Source organism: Trachinotus anak, unplaced genomic scaffold (genome assembly GCF_046630095.1).
Source record: "Trachinotus anak isolate AG129_WGS33_773 ecotype Australia unplaced genomic scaffold, CSIRO_AGI_Tana_v1 ptg000011l, whole genome shotgun sequence".
NCBI classification, from domain to species: Eukaryota; Metazoa; Chordata; class Actinopteri; order Carangiformes; family Carangidae; genus Trachinotus; species Trachinotus anak.
The window spans coordinates 10,489,376-10,512,083 of NW_027273862.1; the positions used below are offsets into that span (position 1 = coordinate 10,489,376).

Genomic DNA, 22,708 nt, shown 5'->3' on the forward strand with positions numbered 1-22,708 from the left:
CAGTCTTGATTTTCTAAATGGATGAGTGCCTTTCTACATGTGACACTTTCCTAAAGCTCTTTTGAAAAGTCCACTGCAATTCCAGGGCGAGTTGATGTGATAACAATTCCAGGCAGGTGAGGCAACCGGCAGGCAGGAGAAACAATTAAAAAGCAGGCTGGTGGCCGGACAGAGGCTGAGGGTCACTAAAGGAGAAGAAAAACATGACACGGGAGGTAAACTGCCTTACAGGGCTATGGCCGCCTATTGTGGCTGAACAATCCAGCTACTCCAAGCCAGGTTTTTCAGTGCTGTCTGCAAAGTGAAAGCCTGGCCCCCTTGCTTGTCAGTTCTATTGTTAGGAGCAGGCAGGAGCCGCTCCCAATTCACCTCATACACATTAAATACTCTGCATTGTTTGCAGAGTGAGATGGTAAAGGCAGGCACACAAGATTGTGAGCACGGACACACACTTCTTGCTTTTAGGAGCCCAGCCTGTGAAGACTGAGAGCTTGGAGATAACTTATATGTGCCATGGTTGCAGCTAATTTAAAAGGCAAATGATTTGACTTTGCATCTATTTTGCCAAATTGTTTGCTCCAATCACATTTAACAGCTGTGAAACGCATGTTTTCACATTCATATTCAACCAATGTCTGAATAGTAGTCTTATATTTCTGTAAGAGAATATATATTCCCCATTGTGAGAATGCTTGACTCCTTTTCTTCTTATAACCTAAAACATGAATGCAATCAGTCTGATTTAAATCCAACTGGTCCTCTCGCAGATTTTATCCTAACATGATGTAACCTAACACACCTTCTACATGTGGACAATCCCTCCTGAAATCAGGTCTTTAATCAGACAATTTAATATCTTAATAATTTGTTTGGAGACTAAACTAAATGACAAGTTATCTGTGTCAAAACAACTTAAACCTATAAAATCATTATCTGAGTAGTCTAATAATCTAAGTGTTAAAGAGATAAACAGATGTAGTAGAAAATGTAGGTTACAGCATCCCCAGCACTTACAGCGCATCAGAGTACGAATTAAAGCAAAAATCTTCTTGAGATTGATTTTCCTTCTAAGAATTTGTAGTAAACTATTTCAACTGCACATGAAATATCTCAGTTATTTCTTATGATGAGCCCATGCAAGGTAGTGACAGCAATACTAAACTCCACCTAATGAAGGTCAGGTGACCCATTTCTAGTCATGACAAATCCTGCATGATGAGTCAATTTCTCAATGATATGAAAAAAAATCAAAACGTCACACAGGCAGTGTGAATATTCTGTCCATCAAATCACCGCCCTTGATCCATTTACCAGATGTGCGCTGCTGATTTACAGCCCAACCAAGTCAACCTGTGTCATCTCATCCCCGTGACTGGGCTGCAGTCGAGGCGTTGACATGCTTGCTATCCCCGGTGGGGTTGAGGAGGGAGTGGGTGGGGTGGTGACATAGAGATAGGGGTGAGAGAAAATGAGAGTTGTAGATTTGGGTGGCAGAAAAAGAAAAAGGGAGTGAGATAAAGAAAAAATTAATAAAAAAAAAGGAAAAAAAGGGAACGCTGGTGGTGGATTGAGCTAAGGTGGTGGTGGTGGTGGTGGTGGTGGGAGGGGGGCTACTGTTTCCTGCTAGGTCAGCAGACTGGGACTGATTCCAGAACAGCTTATCTTTCAGCAGGAATACCACGACCGCACCAAAAAGCAGGGACAGGAGGGAGAGAGGAGACCAGCACCACAAATTCAATGCATGCTACAGAATGCTGGGATTAATACAGTAACTAAAATGCCACCTAAAATGATTGAGCTCTGTAGACTAACAGAGTATAAGCATATTTCTCAAAATGTCAAATTATTCCTTTAATATCTCCATGGCCACGTGTGTATTAAAGGTCCCATATTGTATAAAGCGATTTGTCCATGTCTTTTTTTGATTAGAAAGCAGGTCTAGGTGCTACATTAATACTGTGAAAGTATCAAAGCACTCAGTCCACAGAGAAACGCACACCGTGTATTCAGTAAGTGTGCCATAAAATGAGCCATCAGGACTTCTGTACCTTTGTGATGTCACAAGAAAGCAGTCACTGCCCTCAGCCATGCCCCAAGCCTGGCCTAGCTGGACCCACCATGCAGCTTTGCAGGATTTGTTTACCTGAAATCTGCTATATTTTTAGTCGATCACTCAAAAAACAGCCAACCAATCAGAAGAGAGGCTCAGAGAGCCTGAGACACAAGGTGAGTTGAGAAAACGTCAACTAAAATGCCCGAGAAGTATAAAATATGGGACCTTTAATGCTATACCATGAGGACAGCATGCCAAGTGCCACCTCTGCATCCACTCCCATAAAAACAGAAAAACGAGCGTGTGTCTGCTTTATATAAACACAGCCTGCACTAATAAAGCGTTGCTGGGTCAAGGAAAGTTGTGGAATGCGTGGCAGTCCGAAGAGCACAGGGATGCCCTGCTCGCTCGGGATCGCTCACCTGCTCCCACAGCTGCATGAAAGGAAAAGGATTGGCACCACAGTTAACAAAAGTCCAATCAGGGAACAAGCTGCACTTGACATCAAGGAAAATAGATCAAAAACAAAAATCCCATTTCTCATCTGCCACTTGCAACTGGCATTTAAATCTCCCCATCCTAGCAGCATGTTGCCAATTCAAAAAAACAGCCCAGAGTTTCTGCACAAACATTCCCTTTAGAGCAGCCAGCAATAAATTTCCCACCTGGTGTTTGCCTACCAGCCTCACAAACACAGATAATCTTGTAGCTAATTGAGAGGGCGTCTGACTAACAGTATAACTAACAAATGGAGAACACAGTCCTCAAAGGAGAGACATCACTCTGTTGTCAAGCAGGTGAAGGGGTGGGTGGGTATGCCCCCCAAGTAATTTCCCTGGGGGTGTACTCTGCAGCGGGAGATAAGTAACCCAACCGAGGACAAGGGTGGCATTCTACCCTGAGTCCACCAAGACAAAACGCCCGAGTCCATCTAAAGAGAGGAATCTGACAATGCAGCATTTGTGTCTTTGCCAGTTGGAGAACAAGCTCCCCATAGACATGTCAATATGAAACAGAGTGTGCAGCGACTTTAAGCTCAGAAGATTACTATAGACAATCTTATTTTAGAGTGGCAAAGCAGAAAATACTGACATTGGATTATCTCAATTAAATTCAAACTAGGATCAGAAGTAATTATGCAACTGTTTGCAGACAGCGGCCTTGGAAAATAAGCAAAGAGCTCTTATGAAGCATCAAATCCTATGCTTTTCATTAATCCTACACAAAGCAATACACCAGCATATTGAAAATAAGGCCTTGTTCAACAGCATGCAGTTCATGTAGAGTGCATTCTGCGAACAATCTAATTCAGTGGCAAACGGTGCAGCAGTGGTGATTATACAAAGCCGACAACCAAATCTGAGCATTCCAACTTATGACTTAGCACCACCTCCACTGCTGGCTTCCACCACCCAAATGACAACTGCACTCACCATAAACCTAAGCCTTTTTAATGAGTACATATAATGTGCTTTCCACACACACAGATGGTCATATTTAAAAAGTGGAGACCTCAGACAGATTTAGCCCCATGGAAAAATAAATCCTCTGGAGACATGTTATCAAATTAATACTGTTTACAAATGCTGATTAATTTATTTTTTTTTACCACAAGATGAATTACACAGATAGCCCCACTTAAGAACTGAACACACTCTTACTCCAATTACACAGTACACTCTTGCAAACCTCTTAAACAAGTGGCGTGGTTGTGAAAAAAAAAAAAAAAAAAAAAAAATTCTCCCAATCTAAAATGTTCCTTTAGTGGACATTCTCTGGAAATTCAGCTGAGGTGAGCATCAAACAGCCAGGACACACCTACTATGGCTGTGAGTGGAGCTAGCAGGAGAGCCATGTGCAGCAGGTGGATGGCCACTCTCCAACAGTCTCCACTGCTCATAACTCCACTGACAATGTCCAGCACACAAAGTCGGTGGGAGGCAGCAAATGTAACCGCTGTATCCTTGCGGCTAGCTGTATTAGCGAGCACTGCCCATAGCACAGCGCACAAATAAAAGGCTATTTTCAGCCGCTTGATTAACACTGAGCTTTCCACATGTAATGTAAGCCAGCTGCCACGCTCATAACGCCCGCTTAAAAAGAAAGGAAAAAAAAAAAAAAGAGCAATGTTTATAGCTCTACATAGCAGAGTACACTCTGTTTGAGTGGTCTTTCGTCTTCTCCCTGTCCCCATTTTCTTCTCTGAGAGGCCTGGCAGCAGTCCCGTGTACTCTCCCTTAACTAATAAACAAAGAATGGTTTCCCTTATATAGCTCTATTCAAACTGCAACCTCCACAAGCATTATCAGGGGCTTGCAGAGAGGTGGGGAGGGGCGCAAGCAAGTTTGTTCCAGACAGAAAGGTTTCAGCCAAGGGCAAGGAGCACTGACAGTATGATTGTGTAACAGTCATACATTAACAGCCACTTAAAGTGCTATTTCTGGTCCCATCCATCTGCAGAATTTTGCAGTGTCAGGTCGGGTATGTTTGAGAGGGCTGCAAAGTGAGACGCACCCAACACAAAACTATAAGGAGAAAAAAAAAAAAGCAAAGCCTCACACATTCTAAGAAAATGAAACTGACTAAACCCATTTTCTTATCATGGGTCAAAAAGAAAGAAAGAAAAATAATTACTTGACTAAAGACAGTTTCCAAATAGTTTTGCAGGAGGATTGTGAGACGTGGCTCGTCCTGCCTTTTCAAACTGTGTGTTAAAACATTTTCACCTGCTTGTGGTCAAATGTCACAATGCGCGACGATGCCATTTTTGTCAACATGCACTTTGCACCTTGATACACTGTACGACAAAAGAGAGAACTCAATACCACTCACTATGAAAAGAAAGCATGACATGACAAATGGAAATGCATGGGGGAAAAAAAAAGAACCAGCAAGCATCTGTCAGATCTGTATGGGCTTTAAAACAAACGCTGACGTGCAGCTGCTTTGTCGGAGAACACACTTTGTACTTAGATTTTTCAGCTAATCACTCCTCAGTTATCAGGCAAAACGATGACATGAAAACAAATTCAGTTTCTGGGAAAACTCTTTTTACAGTTTTAGTTTATGTCTGACTGACGGATGTGAAGCTCTCTAACGGCTGAGCCTCTGTGCATGCAAACTATGAAGCTGTGGCATAATCATTTATACAGACTTAAATGGTCATTTTGTACATGAAGATCAGTTTACTAGTCACTATTCTGAGACAATAACCCACGTGATGTCATCAAGATGATACCAGCCTGGGCTTAGACACAAGTTTTTAAATGGAAACCTGTTGTACAAACGTGGTGGTTTCAAATACAAAAGAGAGTATTGTTAACTAGGCAGGGAGGGTCTGAAACGGCGGCCACACTGAAGTGGCATTTGCTTACCCATATGAAATAGGTGTGACTGGAAGTGTTGGCTGGTTTATATTATAAAGTTAGACGGAAAATAGAGCTCTCTCATTAGCTTAGTTTGGTCGCTAACAGGACAATAACTTCACATGCAACATTTGCATGAATTCATTTCACCTCCTCCACCTGATGCTCTGATTGTGCTGACTCCAAACACTGATATGAATTGACTTCACTGCAAAAATTCACCATTTGGTTCGGTGGTCCACCAGTTCAGGCTCTGACACCCTGCTGTTTTCTTTCTGTAGATTTGACATTTCATAGAATATATGGTTAACAAAAAAGATCAAACAAATAATCAGTCCATTAACTGATAATCATTTGAAGCATGTATTGTGCCAAATGCAATGGCGAAAACAGCTAAATCTGTCTGCAAAATAATCCTTCAAGACTACATAATATACTGCGACTGCTACCTCCGAATACAACAATTTTTTTCATCAGCTTCACACGTCTCACTGGGACCATTGCAGCCCCTCTGCCAGCAGGGTGGCCTTATAGAGTGGGGTTACTCCCCAAGTTAGCCACCAAACATTTGCAGCAAGAATTTATCCTTATGGGAAAACTAAGAATAGCTGCCTCGGGCTGCAGGAGGGCTGAGGAGGAGCGAAGGGGTGGGATACATTTCCAGTACTCCCAGAATGTTCACTCACTCCTGCTCAACAAAGCTCCGAGCTGCTCCGCTGTCACTTCCTGGGGAATTCCAACACAGGATTATTTTCACAAACCACAACGTCACAGGGACAAAAATAATCTGATGAGTGATACAAATGTTGAAATTTGTCAACAAACAACACACACGTTGAATAATGAGGGCACCATTTGCTCATGACTTTGGAAGTAGGTGTGGTTAGAGCCAAATGCTGAGAGATCTTCAAACCAAAACATACACTAATCTTTAAAACTCAAGTACGGGCTAAAGTTTTCATTGGTGGGACCATCAAATCTCATTCCCTTTTTTAATTTTGTGTGCAGACTCAATGGATACCTGTCTTGTTCAAAGGCCAAGCCTGAGTCCTCTCACATCCTGATCAACGCTGCAGTATAGGAATGAGTTTACACTGCATCAAAATTCAGCTTGCAATGGCATTTACCACCAGATGTATGGTGATGGTGGTGTTGATCATGGTGATGGAGGTTACCTGTAGCACTTGGAAGCAAGAGGTTTATGCATGCAAACTTCACACACCGGATAATATTCTGAAAATAACCACAACTAAGAACATTTAGCGCTGAGGAGTCTATGGAGTGAGTGTGAGATAAAGTACTCTGCTCAGGAGCACTTGTTGTGGTGGAGAGTGTGTTACATGGTTCAGTCTCTGTCTACAGAGTCTAAATCTGTCTGAGGAAGCAAACCAGCAATCTCTATGTAACAGACATGCTTCTGTAACCTTTGGGCAACTACTGCATTTCCTTTGGCAAGATCAAATGGCCACCAAGCAGAAGGAAGAGGAGGTTAGATGGAAAATGAATTTTACTGCCCAAAGCCATTTAAGGTTTAATAAGCGTTCCAAGAGAAATGCAAAAATTACAGGGTGTCATGTAGTAACATGGTTCACAAGGGTGCTTGGCCACACGTGGTTTCATACAAAACAGCCAGTCTACACTCTGTTCACAGTGCAGTCTGCTTATGTACTGGGAGCAGCAGACACCTGATTAGGTTACATTTCTGCCCTGGTGACTAAGAGGCATGAGCCTCGAGGTGGCAACCATGGCAGCAGGGATTTCTGCCAGAGATGCAGTCCAGTAATAGCTAAAGAGCTCAGTCGCAACCTGAAACGTATTTCAGAGCAGATACTCTTTCAGCCAAGGGATGAGATAATGGTTCATTTTGGCCACAACCCCTGAAATTACAAGCAGAGATTTCTAAGTGAACCTGGATTTGGACCAACAACTAGTGATCGGTCTTACAGATGTTTGTATAGCTACAAGGATCCTCTTTTCCTGGCTGATTTTACTATTTCATTATATTAATAGTATAGTATTAACCTGCAGCAGTAATAGTATTGAATACTATATCATTTACAGTGGTTCCACAGGAAAAAGACAAAACAATAAAGTGTCATCATTTGCAAATTAACACTTAGTAAAAGTAAACAAAAAATACACCAGTACAAGATTTGAATAGAAGTAAAGAAAAATTTAATTGACAGAGGCACCTTTCAAGTTTAAGGTCATATTTAACCTGGTATTATCTTTTGAAGTTAACAATCAGATCAATCGATAGCATTATGTTACAGTCACTGCACTCACAACTCTCATGTCCTTTTCAAGCATGTGTTTGTAGTAATGTGCAAAAACTACACACAGATCTAAATCCATGACAATATACAAACATCTGTGGACGTGAAAATGTCCACAAGACCTTTATTTTTCATTGCATTCTACTAGGGTACAGTTCAAATGAACAACTCTGTCCAAAATGCCTATTAAGTAGTAGGCAGCATGAGTTTTCATCCCCCGTCACTATGACAACCATACCGACTACTGCTGCTCCAGAATTTGATCCAACATTTAGCATTTTTAAACCTGACTGGGGATCCACTAACTTACATCACAGCAAACACAGAACCACATATGGAGACTGCTGTAGGGCACCGCTCGCTCCGACAGGCTGCTCGTCCTGAAACACACTTTGTGTTTAATTATAGACTGAGAAAAAAAATAATAAATCATTACCATCCTTGAGTCATACCGGGTATTTTAAATAAATCAATTAGCAAAGGCCACTTGTGCAGAACTAGTTTGTCATGTTACGAGAAGGCAACCTCTTCACAGGCTTATATTTGTGATGCAATGTACATTGGATGGTCGACTGTGTGGGAAGCAGGCAAAACAGAACTCAGTGGGAGGTGGGAAAAAACAGAAAGTAGATGGGATGTGCCAAGAAGGCAGCCTCTGCTACATCCATCCAACAATGCCCAGCATCCAAAAACTTACACATCACAACATTATTCCACTTAAACCTCCACTGCCGAGGGGCTGGATGAATGGACAGAATGTCATCATAAACAGCTGAGATCTTTTTTTTTTTTTGAAACTTGTACGTCATTCTCTTGCTGTTGCCATTGAATTTGCTGTACAGGATTTATTTTAAATCAACCTCAACAAGACTAAAAAAAATGTTTTGTGAGCTGACTACACATTGCTAATTATAGAGAGCCCCTTTCATAAGAGATTGTGGCTAGGACAAAGGAGAGTGGAATCTGATTCACTGCCTTTTCAGTCCAATAATGTCCAAAACTAAGTAAGCGGTGCACACACAGGCACATGGGTCCTCCATTTCTCACAGGAAGCCCTGTGTGGAATCTTGTGATCTGACTCTTATGTTTAAAGTCGCACATGCCTTGGCTTGGTCACAACAAAGTGTGAAATTCTGCGATATTGTTAACTTGAACTAGACCAGACATTCCTCCGTCCCCATTCAGAACCTCTTCTTTCCCCTCACACTGCTGAGCTCTGTGCATTAAGCATATCATCACCACGCCACCATACTATTCCCAAAATGTGTGTTGGCTGCAATCTGTGATCAGTTAGAAAAAATATTACCACTCCAGTGTGGCATGAAACTTCAAAGTTGTAATGGTTATGATTTTGGTCCTAATATATTTGGTGACACCCATGGTTAACACGGTAGAAGCAAATGTGATTTAATACTGTAGCAGAAACACTCGCTAATCGCACACACATACATACGTGTTTACAGTGAAGCCAAACAAACTCACATTTAAGGCATGTGTATGGGGGGAATATGAATGCAGAGCAGGAAAGGCAGACTACGCCAACAACAAGTTATTTGCAGAAAGTAAATACACTGAATGGATGTTGCAGAAAGAAATTGTGACCGCAAATAGCATCAAAATTTGATTTTGATTTGATTACATCACAAGCTTAAGGTTTATGCATCTCTGTGCATTCAGGGATTGCCGGCAATGTTTGTCTGACTCTACAATGAGAGAGATCTTTTTTTTTTTCGCTCCATCACTCAGGGTGAGGAAAGTGCAGGGGAAAGGCAAATTACAACAATATAGGAGATAGGAACCAGGTAGGAAGTCAAACAAGAAGGAGAGTTTAAAGGCTGCCCTGTATGGCCATACACATACACAAACGTTTGCTCATTCAGAGGGCGAATCGTGTGCTCATAAAGTTGGAGTCACAGAGGAGAGCAGTTAAAGAGGAGAGCAGGGGGGCGGGGTGCCCTAAAAATGTGCCCCCACACAAGGGCTGGTGCCATGCTTCTAAATATGAATGCTGCAAATCATGGCTGAACCTGTTTACTTCATTCTCACAATTAAAACAACAATCAAGAGCAGCTGCAATGTGAGATGACTAATAAACTACAGATGCTTGTATGAGGTCATCCTTCAGCCTTCTGAAATTTACCCTAAAAAGTATTGTAGAAGACCTTGAAAGGAAACAATCTAAACGTTCCCATGATAATTCATTGCATTATCGCATATTCAAATAAAGAAAAGTACAGCAATTGCTTTTCCCAGTTTTGGCAACTAAACATTGATGCCTAGTTACCAACCTGGCAACCACTTCTAAACACTTGTTTCTGACTCTGAGATCCTTTAAAGAAAAACAGGACTGTGTTCCAGGTGACCAACTGGGAGCTGCGCAGGGAAACAAGCAGAGCAGAGAAGAGCCCTTCACCAAGTTGTCGCTGCATCAACAAGAGCTTCATCTTATTTCAGAGCAGCTGTTGAACAAGTGTCGAGGGATACTGATAGTCAGATATTCAGCAAATAATCTATCAAAGTCATTAGCATATGTAATTTAACCAACAACTCTGCCACCTGGCTGGGCAACAAACCACTGGCTCCCCTCCAGTTGTCCAGTGCACTAACATGTGATTAAAGTGTCATTATGGGTTGCTCATTACTTCCCCTCTGTTTGTCACTACTGACTGCAGAGGCCTATTTTCATGCAGAACAAAGGGGCAGATCAATAAATTAGCCACGTACTGCTGATGAGAAACCCCTCGACTACCGGATGACACTGACCTCGAAGGACTTTACAAGGCGGAAGCACGAGGCCATCGAAAAGTTAGCCTCCTAAGGCTTTAGACCAAGCAACACCAACAGTTGTTTTCGTCGATTGTTTTCTCCAGTATCTTTATGTCAAACATTTCAGATGTACAAACTACACCGTCTTGCTTCAACTGTAGTTTGAAGGCTTGATTTTAAAATCATGTGGTCTCAACGTTCAACATGTGTAGAACCAAAGGAACTCCTCAGAGACCCGCACTGCTTCTTCTCTCCCGCCACTGATGTCAGCACTAAATAACTGAGCAGCTGCACAATAAAGAGTGTATCTGTTGATCACTGCTAGGAGAAGATTCGTTTCAAAACCCTAATAGAACAATAGATGCATAAACACATTCACCAAAAAGGTCAGCGCAGCCGCTAATATAATGAAAAGGCTTTTGATTGCTGCTTTAATGTCAGGAAAGCCAGATAGAGTCTGGTCAGTTTAATAAATGATCGGTGCCGTTGCTGGTGGCAGAGCTGCATACCAAGCACCAGCAGCTGATAGTAACAGTTAACTATGAGACTTGAGAAAATGACATTTTCCAGAGATGAAACAGAGGCATAACTGATCAGTGCAGAAGAACAGGGGCCCGGCTAATTAGACGAGAGCTGCCATTTTGAAAGGACAGATTTGAACAAAGGGCATCTTGAGGAAACGCAATGACATTCTCTTTGCCGCTGAAATTTTCTTCACACCTTTATTAACTACAGATTTTTGGGGGGGGGGGTATATCTAATAACTGACAGGCAATACCACAAGGAAATGCCATCTTAACTACCATGAGGCGTTACACACACAGTGGACCCCGCAGCCTATAAGGTCATGTGTCTTTTTCTGACATGCCATGGTCTAGGCAGCCGGGGGAGGGGGGGGGGGGGCGGGGGGAGGAGGGGTGAGTGAGTGAGTGAGTGAGAGAGAGACAGAGAGAGAGAGGGAAGGCTGCTTCAGGGGCCGATTTACTTTTGCCCATTAAACTGCCAAACAAACTCACTTTCACATCAAACATCTCTTGCTTCACCAGTGCCCCCATCTCATATGACCTGTCATGTCTGCCTGCTTACCAGCCACCACCCCACCATCTCTCTCCCTCACAGAGAGAGAGAGAGAGAGAGAGAGAGAGAGAGAGAGAGAGAGAGAGAGAGAGAGAGAGAGAGAGATTTGCTGATTGATCCACACACACTGCAATACTAGTATGGAGTCTATGGATCCGTGTGCACAAACTTGGCATGTGCACAAGTGATTGTTGAAGTAATTTCCCTGCAAAGTAGGAGGACGCAGTTGAGGCTATTATGAGATTTCCTTCAGTAATAATGTTAATAATAACAACAACAACAACAATAATAATAATACTAACAGACAAAGCATGTGATTGGTATTAAGTGTGCGACGGGCAGGCTATCACAGCCCCCTCGTCTTTCTATGAAGGGGTGTGGCAGCGGTGCCGACACAGGCTGCCATCCTCACACCTCACACCATAAACATTGTGATACATTATTATATCATTATACATTATTCTCTATGTCCCGCTTTGCGCCCCCCCCCCCCCCCCGCTGCTCTCATTATCACCTTGACGGCTGCAGGTTAGCCGGAGCACGCCAACCACACGCACCTAGCCGTGGAAAAAAAAAACAACACGCTGGATGAAGCTGGACATTACGCCCACGATTGAAAACACAGGTCCCCCCCCCCCCCCCTTCCCCTGCAAGCTACATGATGTTTAACGGTGCAGTGAGGCAATACTGGGAGGGTCTTCACAGGTTCTTTGACACAGAGACCACGCTTTACGCAGGGGACCGCCTTTTGATGTGTGCGTTTCAGACATGGCAGCGCGTAGGATCAGGCAAAAAAAAAAAAAAAAAAAGTTGGAAACAATTGCCTGTGGCTTTCGTGGCAGCTTGACAGAGATGGTAACTTAACATGGCGGAGGCTGGTTTTCCCCGGCCAGTGCACTGTAACTTACGTTACCAGCTCCTCCGTGAACTCCCCATGCCTCTTTGACTCCGTCGTCCACACGCTGAATCCTGCGTAAAAAAAAAAAAAAAAACCCACACCAGACGACCCCCTGCAGCAGCCCCTGCGCTCTGTAAAGTCGCCCAGACCCAAACCGATGCCACTGGAGAAGTCGCGGATTAAAGGCTCCACAAGTTTGGTTGATTCAAATGAGCATCACAGCCTGGGGACGCACAACTTATATCGCAGCGACCCATTCAAACAGCGGAGGAGCCGAAATGCAGCGCAGTCACACGGAGGAGAGGCTCCCATCCAGCAGGCTGAGACCCCCCCTCACACACTCTCACACTCACACTCACACACACACACACACACGGCGTGCAGTTTTATTATAAAGCTTGGTCGGAGAGAAGGTCAGACAGAGCTGTGTGTGTGAGCCGCGGGAGAGATGGGCGGCAGAATAAGCTGACCACGGGGTTGTAAACCTACCTTCAGGTCCTCAACGAGGGCATTTCAAGCAGGTCAGCCCTGAGAAGATGCACATCGGCCGACAGTCCCGCTTCCCAGCAGTAAAATATCCTCCGCGCTCAGGGAAATTTCCAAGGGGCCGGACAGTGTGTGAGCAGCAGCAGCAGCGGCACCGTGTGTGTGTGTGTGTGCGAGTGTGTGTGTGTGTGTGTAAATGGTGAGGGGTGGGGGGGGGGCTAATCCTACGGTGGGGTAAAGAGGAAATACGTCATTATTAATGGACCACAGGCTTTGTAGTCCATTTATACGTCTCCGTGTAAACAGGGACTACAAATGGGTCCGAATTAGATGATTTTCTTATAATATATATTTCTTATGTTTTAAGTGAAATCACCTCACCTAGACAGATTCTCAGCTGCAGAATATATTTTTTTAAATCATTTTTATTATTTAAATTTTTCATTGATAGGCACCAGTGGTGGACACCCATGTTAAATGTGGCTGATCGGTAAATGCCCTAAAAGAAAAAAAAAAAAAAAGAGCGAGAGAAAAAAGCAAAATGAAGGAGAATCCTCTGTGGCAGGCATCCAAACATCACCACCTGCTCAAATATTTGAGAGGAAGTTCAGAAATGTTCATCGTTTGTTTTACTGTAGGCTGGGCAGTGAGGAGCAGTGACCTCAAACCAGCCATCTTTATATTTCCCCCCTTGCTGTGCCCCACAAATCCCATTTCCCAAAAGCATCTTAACGCAGTATTCCAGCAATTTAGTGTGAAACCTTTATATAGGTGGGGAACTTGTGGGAGGCAGATGAAAGATGCAGATGACATGTTTTGGGCCATATAGAAATACTCTGCTTGTAATTATAGTTTGTGTCTAATATGTTATTTCCACCAAAATGTTCAAGAAACTGGTTAAACGTTATTAAATTTACATTTAAGCCTTTTCCTTCATTGAAAAAAACCACAGTCTGTGAATATGTAAATATCGATTGTCTCAGAAGTTTAACTGCTGGACACAAGATGTTTCGTACGTCAGTCTCCTCTCAGTGTTTGTGCACCTGAGGCTTCATGTTTCCACATCACTTGTGTGTAATTTGCTTATTGGACCACGATTGGGTTTGCAAACCAGTTGTGATGTCACAAAATGCTGCTCATTCAAATATAGGGTGAGCAAAGAGAAACTTACTCTGTCAGTAGATGGATTTGAAAACAGCCTCCTAATGTCAAACTCTGCACATAGGCCACATCATTCTCCAAAGTGAAGCTCTAACAACCAACAAGCAAAAAAACATGATTTTGAATGGAGGGTTGTTTAAAAAATAAAAATAAAAAATAGGCTCATCAAGTACAGAAGTACAGGCCAAGGCTTTCAGTCCTAGTCAAGCTCCAAAAATGCATCCTACATTTCCCATGATGCAACTTAATAGCATCTTTAGACCATCCCTGCATGGTTAATGCCCACATCTTTCAAACACCAAACCCCTCCCAATTTGTAACCCAGACTTTTTGTTATGAATTCATATTCTCTGAGCCCAAGCTGAGATAACCCTGATGACATCACTATGACCTAATCAGGGTTATTTTCTCTACTTCCTTTATCTGGAATTGATATACAATCATTATATTACATTATATTATTACAACTGTGTTTTACTATATTGTCATTCATTATCTGTTTATATACCAGCGTCTACTTATGGGTGTCCATAGGAGTTTTAGCAGCTGATAAATACATTAATAACAGCTTGTATTTGAGACTTGTATCTACATTAAACAACGTCTACAGACTGTGTAGTATACTTAATGTGATGAGTAAACTGATCGTCATGTGTGAAAATGCTGGTGTGTCTATTTACGGCAAAGATCTATGGTCTAACATCATCTTATGCTTTTAAGAAATGGGGCACCACAGCCACCGTGAAGTGGGACATTTGATAGAGTATTTAATTATTTTACTTTTGCTGGGGTCGGTTGGGTTAAAGCAGGACAAAAATATAAGTTGAGGGATTGGAGACAGTTGCTCCACATGCTATAAGTGGACACTGGGTCCTTGTTGTCAGGGTACATTTGGGTGAAATGTGAACCTTGGGGAGCGGGGGGGGGGGGGCACAGCCTAAAGATGTTGACCCCAGCTGGAGCAGGACAATCACAGCTAAATTCCAGACATTCTAATGGAAGCCACTTGTCACTGTCAGCGCCGTTAACACCGTCCTTCCGTCTGCTCCCATGATCCCTACAGTTCCACAAGCACTTCAGCATAAATCCCCAGTTGTGTTACATGTTTCAAAATAACATAAAAAATAACAAATAAAACTTACAGGCAGAAAAACATCTACTTGAAAAGTTTGTTGTCATCTGTTCATAATTCATGAAAACTATGAAAACTAAACTCAACTAAGTTTTTAAAAATAATACCTACTGATAACACCTGAGTCACAGGAAAGATTATTACCTTTGAAATAAGATCTCAAAGATTTTATTTACTCTGGCAGATTTTCATGTTGACACTTTTGTGGTTTCCTTTAAACAAGCACCCACAGGCACAGAAAAAGGGGGGAAATCCTTTCAAGTACACCAGACCTACCACATACACAGGAGAGATGTCAGGTTTTGTTCTATAATCAACTTGAATGGAGATTAATGATTACTGCTGTAATTTGATGAAGTTTTTCTGTACTGGAAACATAAAAGCACCCACCAAACCTTTCAGAAAGTAGAAAGTGGGCTTGAAAGTATTTGAAATCTATTAGTGACCATGTGACAAACTTACTGTACTGGACACAAAGCACAAAAACCTGTATACATGCTTTGACCCATCAATGGTGCGGTTACTATATATGACCTGAAATCAGACAAATGCCACCACCTTGTGGCTAAACACATGCACTACTCTTTACTGAAAAAGAACCATTACTTGAAATTGAAGTAAAAATTATTAAAATAGATTTCCAAAGAATTTTAAAATAAAAGGTACATTTCCTCTAATCAATGTAAGGAACGGTCCAGACAAACTTCTTCAATGTGCGTTCCAGTTTTTATATACAGTATTAAGATACAGTAGTTTCAGTGTGATTTGCCAGTGTTGGGAGACACTGACTGCAGCTATACACACATTTACAAATCCCAACTCCTGAGCCTGAAAGCTGAAATACCACTTGATTAAATGGCTGAGGTAAAGAAAATGAAGAGAAAATTAAGTAAAATTTTACTTTGAACTGAAAGCATTTTAATATATGATCTGCATTAGATGCCGGAAAAAATACTTTTGTACAAGCAAACATTTTTTACATTAGACAATTTTTGAAATTAAAATTACATTATGTCACACTGCTTCGAGCAATCACTTTGCGTCACCACGACATTACACACACAGTAACAAATAGCACAGGCAGGTTTTCCATTTATACACATGTCCTCTATTCCTGTGCCTCTACCACTTTGGGTTTTGGCTCATGTATATCTGATTCCATCCCCGGCAAACTAGTCCTCCTTCGAGCAGCAGTCTCAATCTTCTGCACCAGCTCCACATCCCAGGCATGAGTGACGAAGCTGAGCACCTCCCCATCCTCCACCCCTCCTGCTCTCCCCACTCTCCCTGCCCTGTGGATGTAGTCTGTGTGGGACTCTGGGAAGTCATAGTTAACAACCAAGCGCACATGGGATGTGTCCAGGCCACGGGATGCAATGTCTGTGCAAATCAGCACGTCCACCAGGCCCTTCTGGAAGGAATGGAAGATGCCTGCACGCACAGTTGCAGGCATCTCCCCTTGCAGTCGTACATGCCGTACGCCCATCTCTTCCAGCGAGTACCCCAACCAGTTGACGGTGGAAGACTTGTTGCAGAACACCAGAACAGCACCTCCTCCTTTTTCTTGTTGGAGCAGCTTCAAGGCTTGGTGGAGCTCCAGGATTTTGTCAGCACCCTTTACCTTGAGGAAGGTCTGTTTGACATGTGGCATGAGGAAGTGCAGCATCTTACTCTTTATTACCACCATGCTGCCAAGGTCTGTCACCTGGCTGAGCACTTCCCCAACACCACCAGGGAAGGTGGCCCCCACCACTAGCAGCTGGGCTTTATGGCCCAGGCCCCGTGTTTGCTTGGGATTACCAGCAATGTTTGTGTGGCGCAGGATGCTCTCCAGCATGTCAGAAAAGCTGGGGTCAAACATAGTGTCGGCCTCGTCTACAACAAAGAAGCTCAGCTCACCCAAGTCCAGGCAGCGTCTCCGCAGGGCCTTAACCAGAGCACCTGGTGTAGCCACTAAAATATCTGGGTGATTCCTCTTGAAGACCATCTTGATGTGTCCTACACCTCGTCCACCACCCAGAGTCCTTGTCAGCAAGCCAAATGGAGCACACAGAGTCCGGGACACAGCAGCCACTTGCTCAGATAGCTCTCTAGAAGGCACAAGTACCAAAGTGCGAATTTTGTTCGAGCTCCCAGAATACAGCTGTGATTCCTTATCAGCCTGCAGTCTGTTAACAATAGGGAGCAGGTAACTTAGAGTTTTCCCACAGCCCGTCTCAGCAGCACAAAGAATATTGTGACCTTTCATGACCTTTGGGATAGTCTGCAGCTGTACAGTGGTGGGATGGGTAATGTTGATTCTGTCTAAAGTTTCCACCAGCTCCTTGCAAATATGGAGGTTACTAAAGGTCACCGATGTTTTCTGTTCAACATCCTCTTTCTGGTTTTCAGTTACATATGGTGCAACAGTCTTGATGTTGTTGATGGTGAAATAGTCACCAAATGATTTGCTATGTTTCCATCCTTTCGAGCAGAGACCGGGCTGCTCGAACTTTCCAAGCACGTACCCCGCAGACTGGTTCAGATCAGGGTTCCTGCTCTGGATCAGGAGCTTGCCAGCTTTGATGGTGTTGATCTTGTTTTTGCCACGGGTCTGCTTCACGTTTTCGACTCGCTTCTGCATGTACCGAGGAACACGGATGACCGCGGCCCCCCCTGGCGTCGCTGCTGTCTGACAAAAGCGAGTGTGGCCGACAGAACAATTCACACGGCAGCCAGCCGCCGATATTTTGACAAGCTGAGGACAATAAGTCCTACTTGAGCAGAGAGCTCTCGACGCAACCAGAGCCAAACAGCCGACCTTCACAGACTGCATTTTCCTGTTCAACTGGCCGCTCGCAGCCTAGAATCAGCTGATAAGACTAAAAAAAGGCGAACGAACGACTTACAGATGGAGGTGAAACCAATTTCGTGCACTGGGAATCTTTAAAAGCAGTTTGAACTGTCCAAAAAAACACCGTAAATCTGTTGGCATCTTGTCTCACTTGACAGCAACGTCGCCATGCTTTCATGGCGAGTGTGGATGATGTCAAGTGGGCGTAGGGTGATGACGTGTACAGAAAAGCAACATGCAGATTTGAAATATGTGGTCAGAAAATGGCAGCAAATACAAATATCAAACATAAATGTAGAGGAAAGAAAGAATATCTTAAAGTCCATGGCAATAATAAAAGCAGTAACTGAGAACAGAACAGTCAGAGAGAATGAATACATCCATTAAACAAATGAAATACATAAAGTTTAGAAAGCCTTTTCTCTTAACATAAGATTTAATAAATTTGATGTCATGTTCCTTTAGAAGAACAGAGTGGAGAGTTTATCCTTCAGAAAATTCACACACACACATATATATATATATATATATATATATGGCTAGTATTTGGCTAATAATATACACTCACTGCTCAGTTTATTAGATAGAACTGGCTAAAACTAATGCAGTCTAATACAACAGTCTTACCTAAATCTTACCTTCAACAGAATTATAATGTTCAGTTTTTGTTGAAACTGTTGTAGAGAGGTGTTGATTATTCAGAGGCCACATTCTGTGGCGTTTAATTATTAATTAATTATTGACTTCTGTCTACCCTGTTTATATTAATAAGGGTAGGCTAAGTAACAGAAACACCTTTCTGCATATAGAAATATAGCTCAACAGCACCGCAGACGATATACTAGTAAACATCTTTTTAAACTAAGTTTACAATATATATATGGAAATATTTCTTTGGCTTCAAAAATATTTGAGTAAGTATATGTAGTTTCAACAGCAAACCAACTAGCCCTCATCAGACAAGTGTCCCTCTCTAACCTGACCACTGTATTTATTTTGAAGGCTTGTACATTGTATGCCTGTTCTAATGGTAAATCAATCAGCTGATCTCTGGCCTAGTGAATCAGCACTGCCTGCAGTACAGCAATGTCAGAGATTGTAATAGATCAGAGGAGGGTTAGAAAGAGCACTGTCACTGACACAACAGGGACTGTCAATAACAGTCCACATGATTCTGAGTTCTGGTCAACCAGCTTCAGCAAAGGCTGAGTCCATGACAGTGTAATGCATAAAAAATACACTTGCATCAATCTGAAAATGTTGGTATTGCCAAATATAGCAGTCTTACATTTTCTGTGATTTATTATTATGGGGCTTATTCAGTCACCCACTCATGTCTATGCTTTGGAGATGGCTACTTACAGGCTAAAGACAGGCATAATTTTTGTATGCCTGTGCTGGGGTTCGCAGAGGGATAATCCAGTGTTGCTGCGTTGTTACTGGAAAGTATAAACCAATAAAAAGGAGACTAATCTCACCAGGCATGCATCCAGAGAGGGTCGGAAGGGGGCACAACTTTCTGCAGTTTATCCCCATTCCTCTCCAGCTGCTTGATGGGAATGTTTTCATTCATTTAGGCTATTTTGGTTGACACAGTTTTATCTTCCCATCATATTATTTTCTGTAAAGGACAGTCGTGTTTATGCCTAGCATTTCAAAAAAAAAAAAACAAAAAAAAAAAACAAACTGTGTGCATCAGTGCTGCTGTCACATCTAGCATTGATTGTACATCAGCTAACCTTCCAATGTGCTGAATGAATCAGCTCATTTATTGATTAATCATAGCTTCATCACACACTCTTTCAGTAACAGACTCTCTGTCACATGTTGGACAAAGCAGCGCTGTAGCAGCTGGAATCCCCATCAGTTGGGGTTTTAGATTAGTGTCTCCCAACCTATGGATGGATAGAACGAACTGAGCTGGCGAAATAATGGCTGCTTCCATATACGTAAACGTATTTAATACACCTTATCAATGCAAATTAAACATTTAAATGAGTCAAATTCCCACTGCATATAAGATTTTTAAGTCCAGACCACAAGCTTGTGTTTGTCGGGTGGGGGCTCTCCACCTCACCCATCAGAGTGAAGTCAATATTCAGTTTCACTGACTGAACAAAAGGGGGCAGCACAAATCAACAAGGAGGATTTCAAATCACCTAAACTCTTCATCAGAGTTTGATGATGGCAAATTTGTTCACTGTCTTCCAAGTCTAAAACATTTCTTTAGCATGATCACATAAGAAACAAATCAATTGCATCTCTAGCATTATTATTATTTATTTATTTATTTAACTGTATTTAGCAAACATTTCATCTTTTCACTCTGCCTTAATATTAATACCAGTACAGTCTATTAGTGAATCAGACAGAAAAAATACAAGAATATTTTTACATATTAGTGTGGAGACTGTATATAAATATTTCTTTTTCTACAAACCAGTGTAATTGCCTCAGGGAGCCTTTCATTCCTTATCAGCTGACATTCTGATACAGTACTGTGTGCAATTTGATATTCGTTGACATTTAGTGAACACTGCATGTGTTGCCAAGGTGCTGTGTTGCATTTCTGCAGTGTGTGCAAACCCTAATCCTTGAAAGAGTGACACCTCTCAAACAGGACCAGTGTGGGGGCAGATACAGTTTTTTTTTTTCCCTCATAACTTTCTTTACAAGAACATAATATCACAAACCACATCTACAGCCTCCCACACAATTCGTTTTCTTTATCTTCTCCCTTCAAAGGTCATCTGCGAAGATAAGAGAGGCAGGTAACCTGAATTAGACTCGGGTGGGTCTGGAGACACAACTGTCGCACAGGAGAAAGTTCAGTCATATCATGTGATTGCCACATCATAATATTATGCTTATTCAATAATTCATTTTTAGTAAGAATATTATTTTATTATTTTATTATAAGAAAGGAAAATCACACTCAGTGAGTTGAGAATCATTTGGGTTAATTACAACTAAAACCTGTCCTCCTTTCTTTTTTAAGCACATGTGAAAAGTAACTCATTCCATGGCACTATAGTTATCATAATTGAGAAAGCCAAATCTGTAATGTGTTCAGACCATTTTTAAGGTGCATTTTTAATTCATCATTTTTACTTTCATTCTTTACTTATAGTTTTTGATGATTTATTGTCAAACATTTTGCAACAGGACAAGAATCACAGTTCAGGAGGATATCCCATTGTATTTCTTTTCCATTGTAAATCAATCTTTTAGATGACTTGGTTATAAAGATTAATACAGTTACTGAATGCAGACTGGAATTTTATTGGAACTTGTATGTAAGCAGGAAATGAATTATTAAACAATAATCATGTTTGACTAACTTGACATTAAGTGTTCCTCATAGTGGTCCTCAGCTACTTTTGTTCTTTTAGGTAGTAATATAATTTATTGATTATTTATTGTTACTTGTTTAAGTCAAGTAACCATACACCTATTCGAGCAGAACATTTTGGTACCTGTTCTACCAGTTTTTGCAAAACATTTGAGTAAAATAAAATCATGGTCTCAATATATGTTGTCAATGGGACCACTGTGTATCTGTGAGCACTCTGAAATGGCACAATACCATTAAATTGTATGAAGTCTAAAAGGGAAACTGTAGCAGCTTTGGTGTATACTCGGGACTCAGGAAGATGCAACCATACAGTTTTGAGAAGAACAAATATCTGCTGGGCCCAACTCATCTGTTTCTTCAGAAGATTGCATATAAGTCAAAAAGGGTTAAACTTTGTGTTTTTGCTTGGAAATAAAGACCACAGGAAATGTGATATTGATGCTTTCAGATGCATTTGTGAGCTGAGCGCCTCTCTGTACGCCCACATGCATCTAGCATAGGTATGTGTAGTGTGGCTGTGTCAAAAAATAAGAAGGTGTTGTCTTCTGCAGATGCAATTTGTCTTGAGGATGGACTGATTTACATCAAACCGTTCACTTGCAGATTTTTTTGATTTTTAAGGGAGTACATTAGATTATATGTAGGGCTTATTTTTCTTGGTGGTATGCATTTTCAGTGTGAATATAGAAAAACATATAAAGTTCATTTTGATTTTTACCCAAAGAATATATGTTCTCATCTGTTTCTTTTATTGCAAGTTGACCATAAAAGCCTCATGTCATTAATCTGTGATGGGCAGAATGAATGGTAGCAGCAATGCACAGAATAAAAACTTCAGATGTTTTATAACTCTGCTTATCGCTGTTGCAAAAACCTTTGGTGAAACATTAAAAAAATTGCTCAATAGAGGCAGATGTTCGTGATCAGCTACAAATGTGTGTGTGTGTGTGTGTGTGTGTGTGTGTGTGTGTGTGTGTATAGTACAGTTGGGAGGCATCGCAACAAGAAAAAAGAGTTGCATACATAAAATTAGTACTAGATTGGACTAACAACAACAATTTCCTGCTTGTTTGTAGGAAATGACTGAATACTAATACAAATGTTGTCAGGCAGGAAGATCATTCAAGTTCTAAAGTGTATCAACCTCTACGCTGCTTACCCAATAAAGATTAACCTGAGGAGACTGGTGGATGGATAGAGGCACAGAGATTACAGGGAGTAGAACAGCCCATATACAGAAGGATTTGCTATTAATCTATCGTAGCCTCAGATGAATCTTAACCTATCTCTAGTGAGAGATATTCAG

The 22,708-nt window shown here is 41.8% G+C and overlaps 2 protein-coding genes across 3 annotated transcripts in view; both read right to left on the reverse strand.

Moving 5' to 3' along the window:
- Window positions 1-13,114, reverse strand: part of tln2a (talin 2a) — a 91,741-nt gene extending 78,627 nt beyond the window's left edge. Inside the window, exon 1 of one of the 2 annotated variants that reach the window (XM_071488162.1) lies at window positions 12,925-13,114. The gene's annotated coding sequence lies outside the window, so the exon portion shown is untranslated. Of the gene's footprint in view, window positions 1-12,445; window positions 12,867-12,924 lie in introns of those variants that run through there. The other variant, XM_071488163.1, reaches the window with a different exon arrangement.
- Window positions 13,115-14,897: 1,783 nt separating this feature from the next.
- On the reverse strand, window positions 14,898-18,253 carry ddx28 (DEAD (Asp-Glu-Ala-Asp) box polypeptide 28). Its single transcript, XM_071488164.1, has one exon. It carries the CDS (start codon window positions 18,027-18,029, stop codon window positions 16,323-16,325), a length of 1,707 nt encoding a protein of 568 aa, XP_071344265.1. The 5' UTR covers window positions 18,030-18,253; the 3' UTR covers window positions 14,898-16,322.
- Window positions 18,254-22,708: the final 4,455 nt, after the last annotated feature.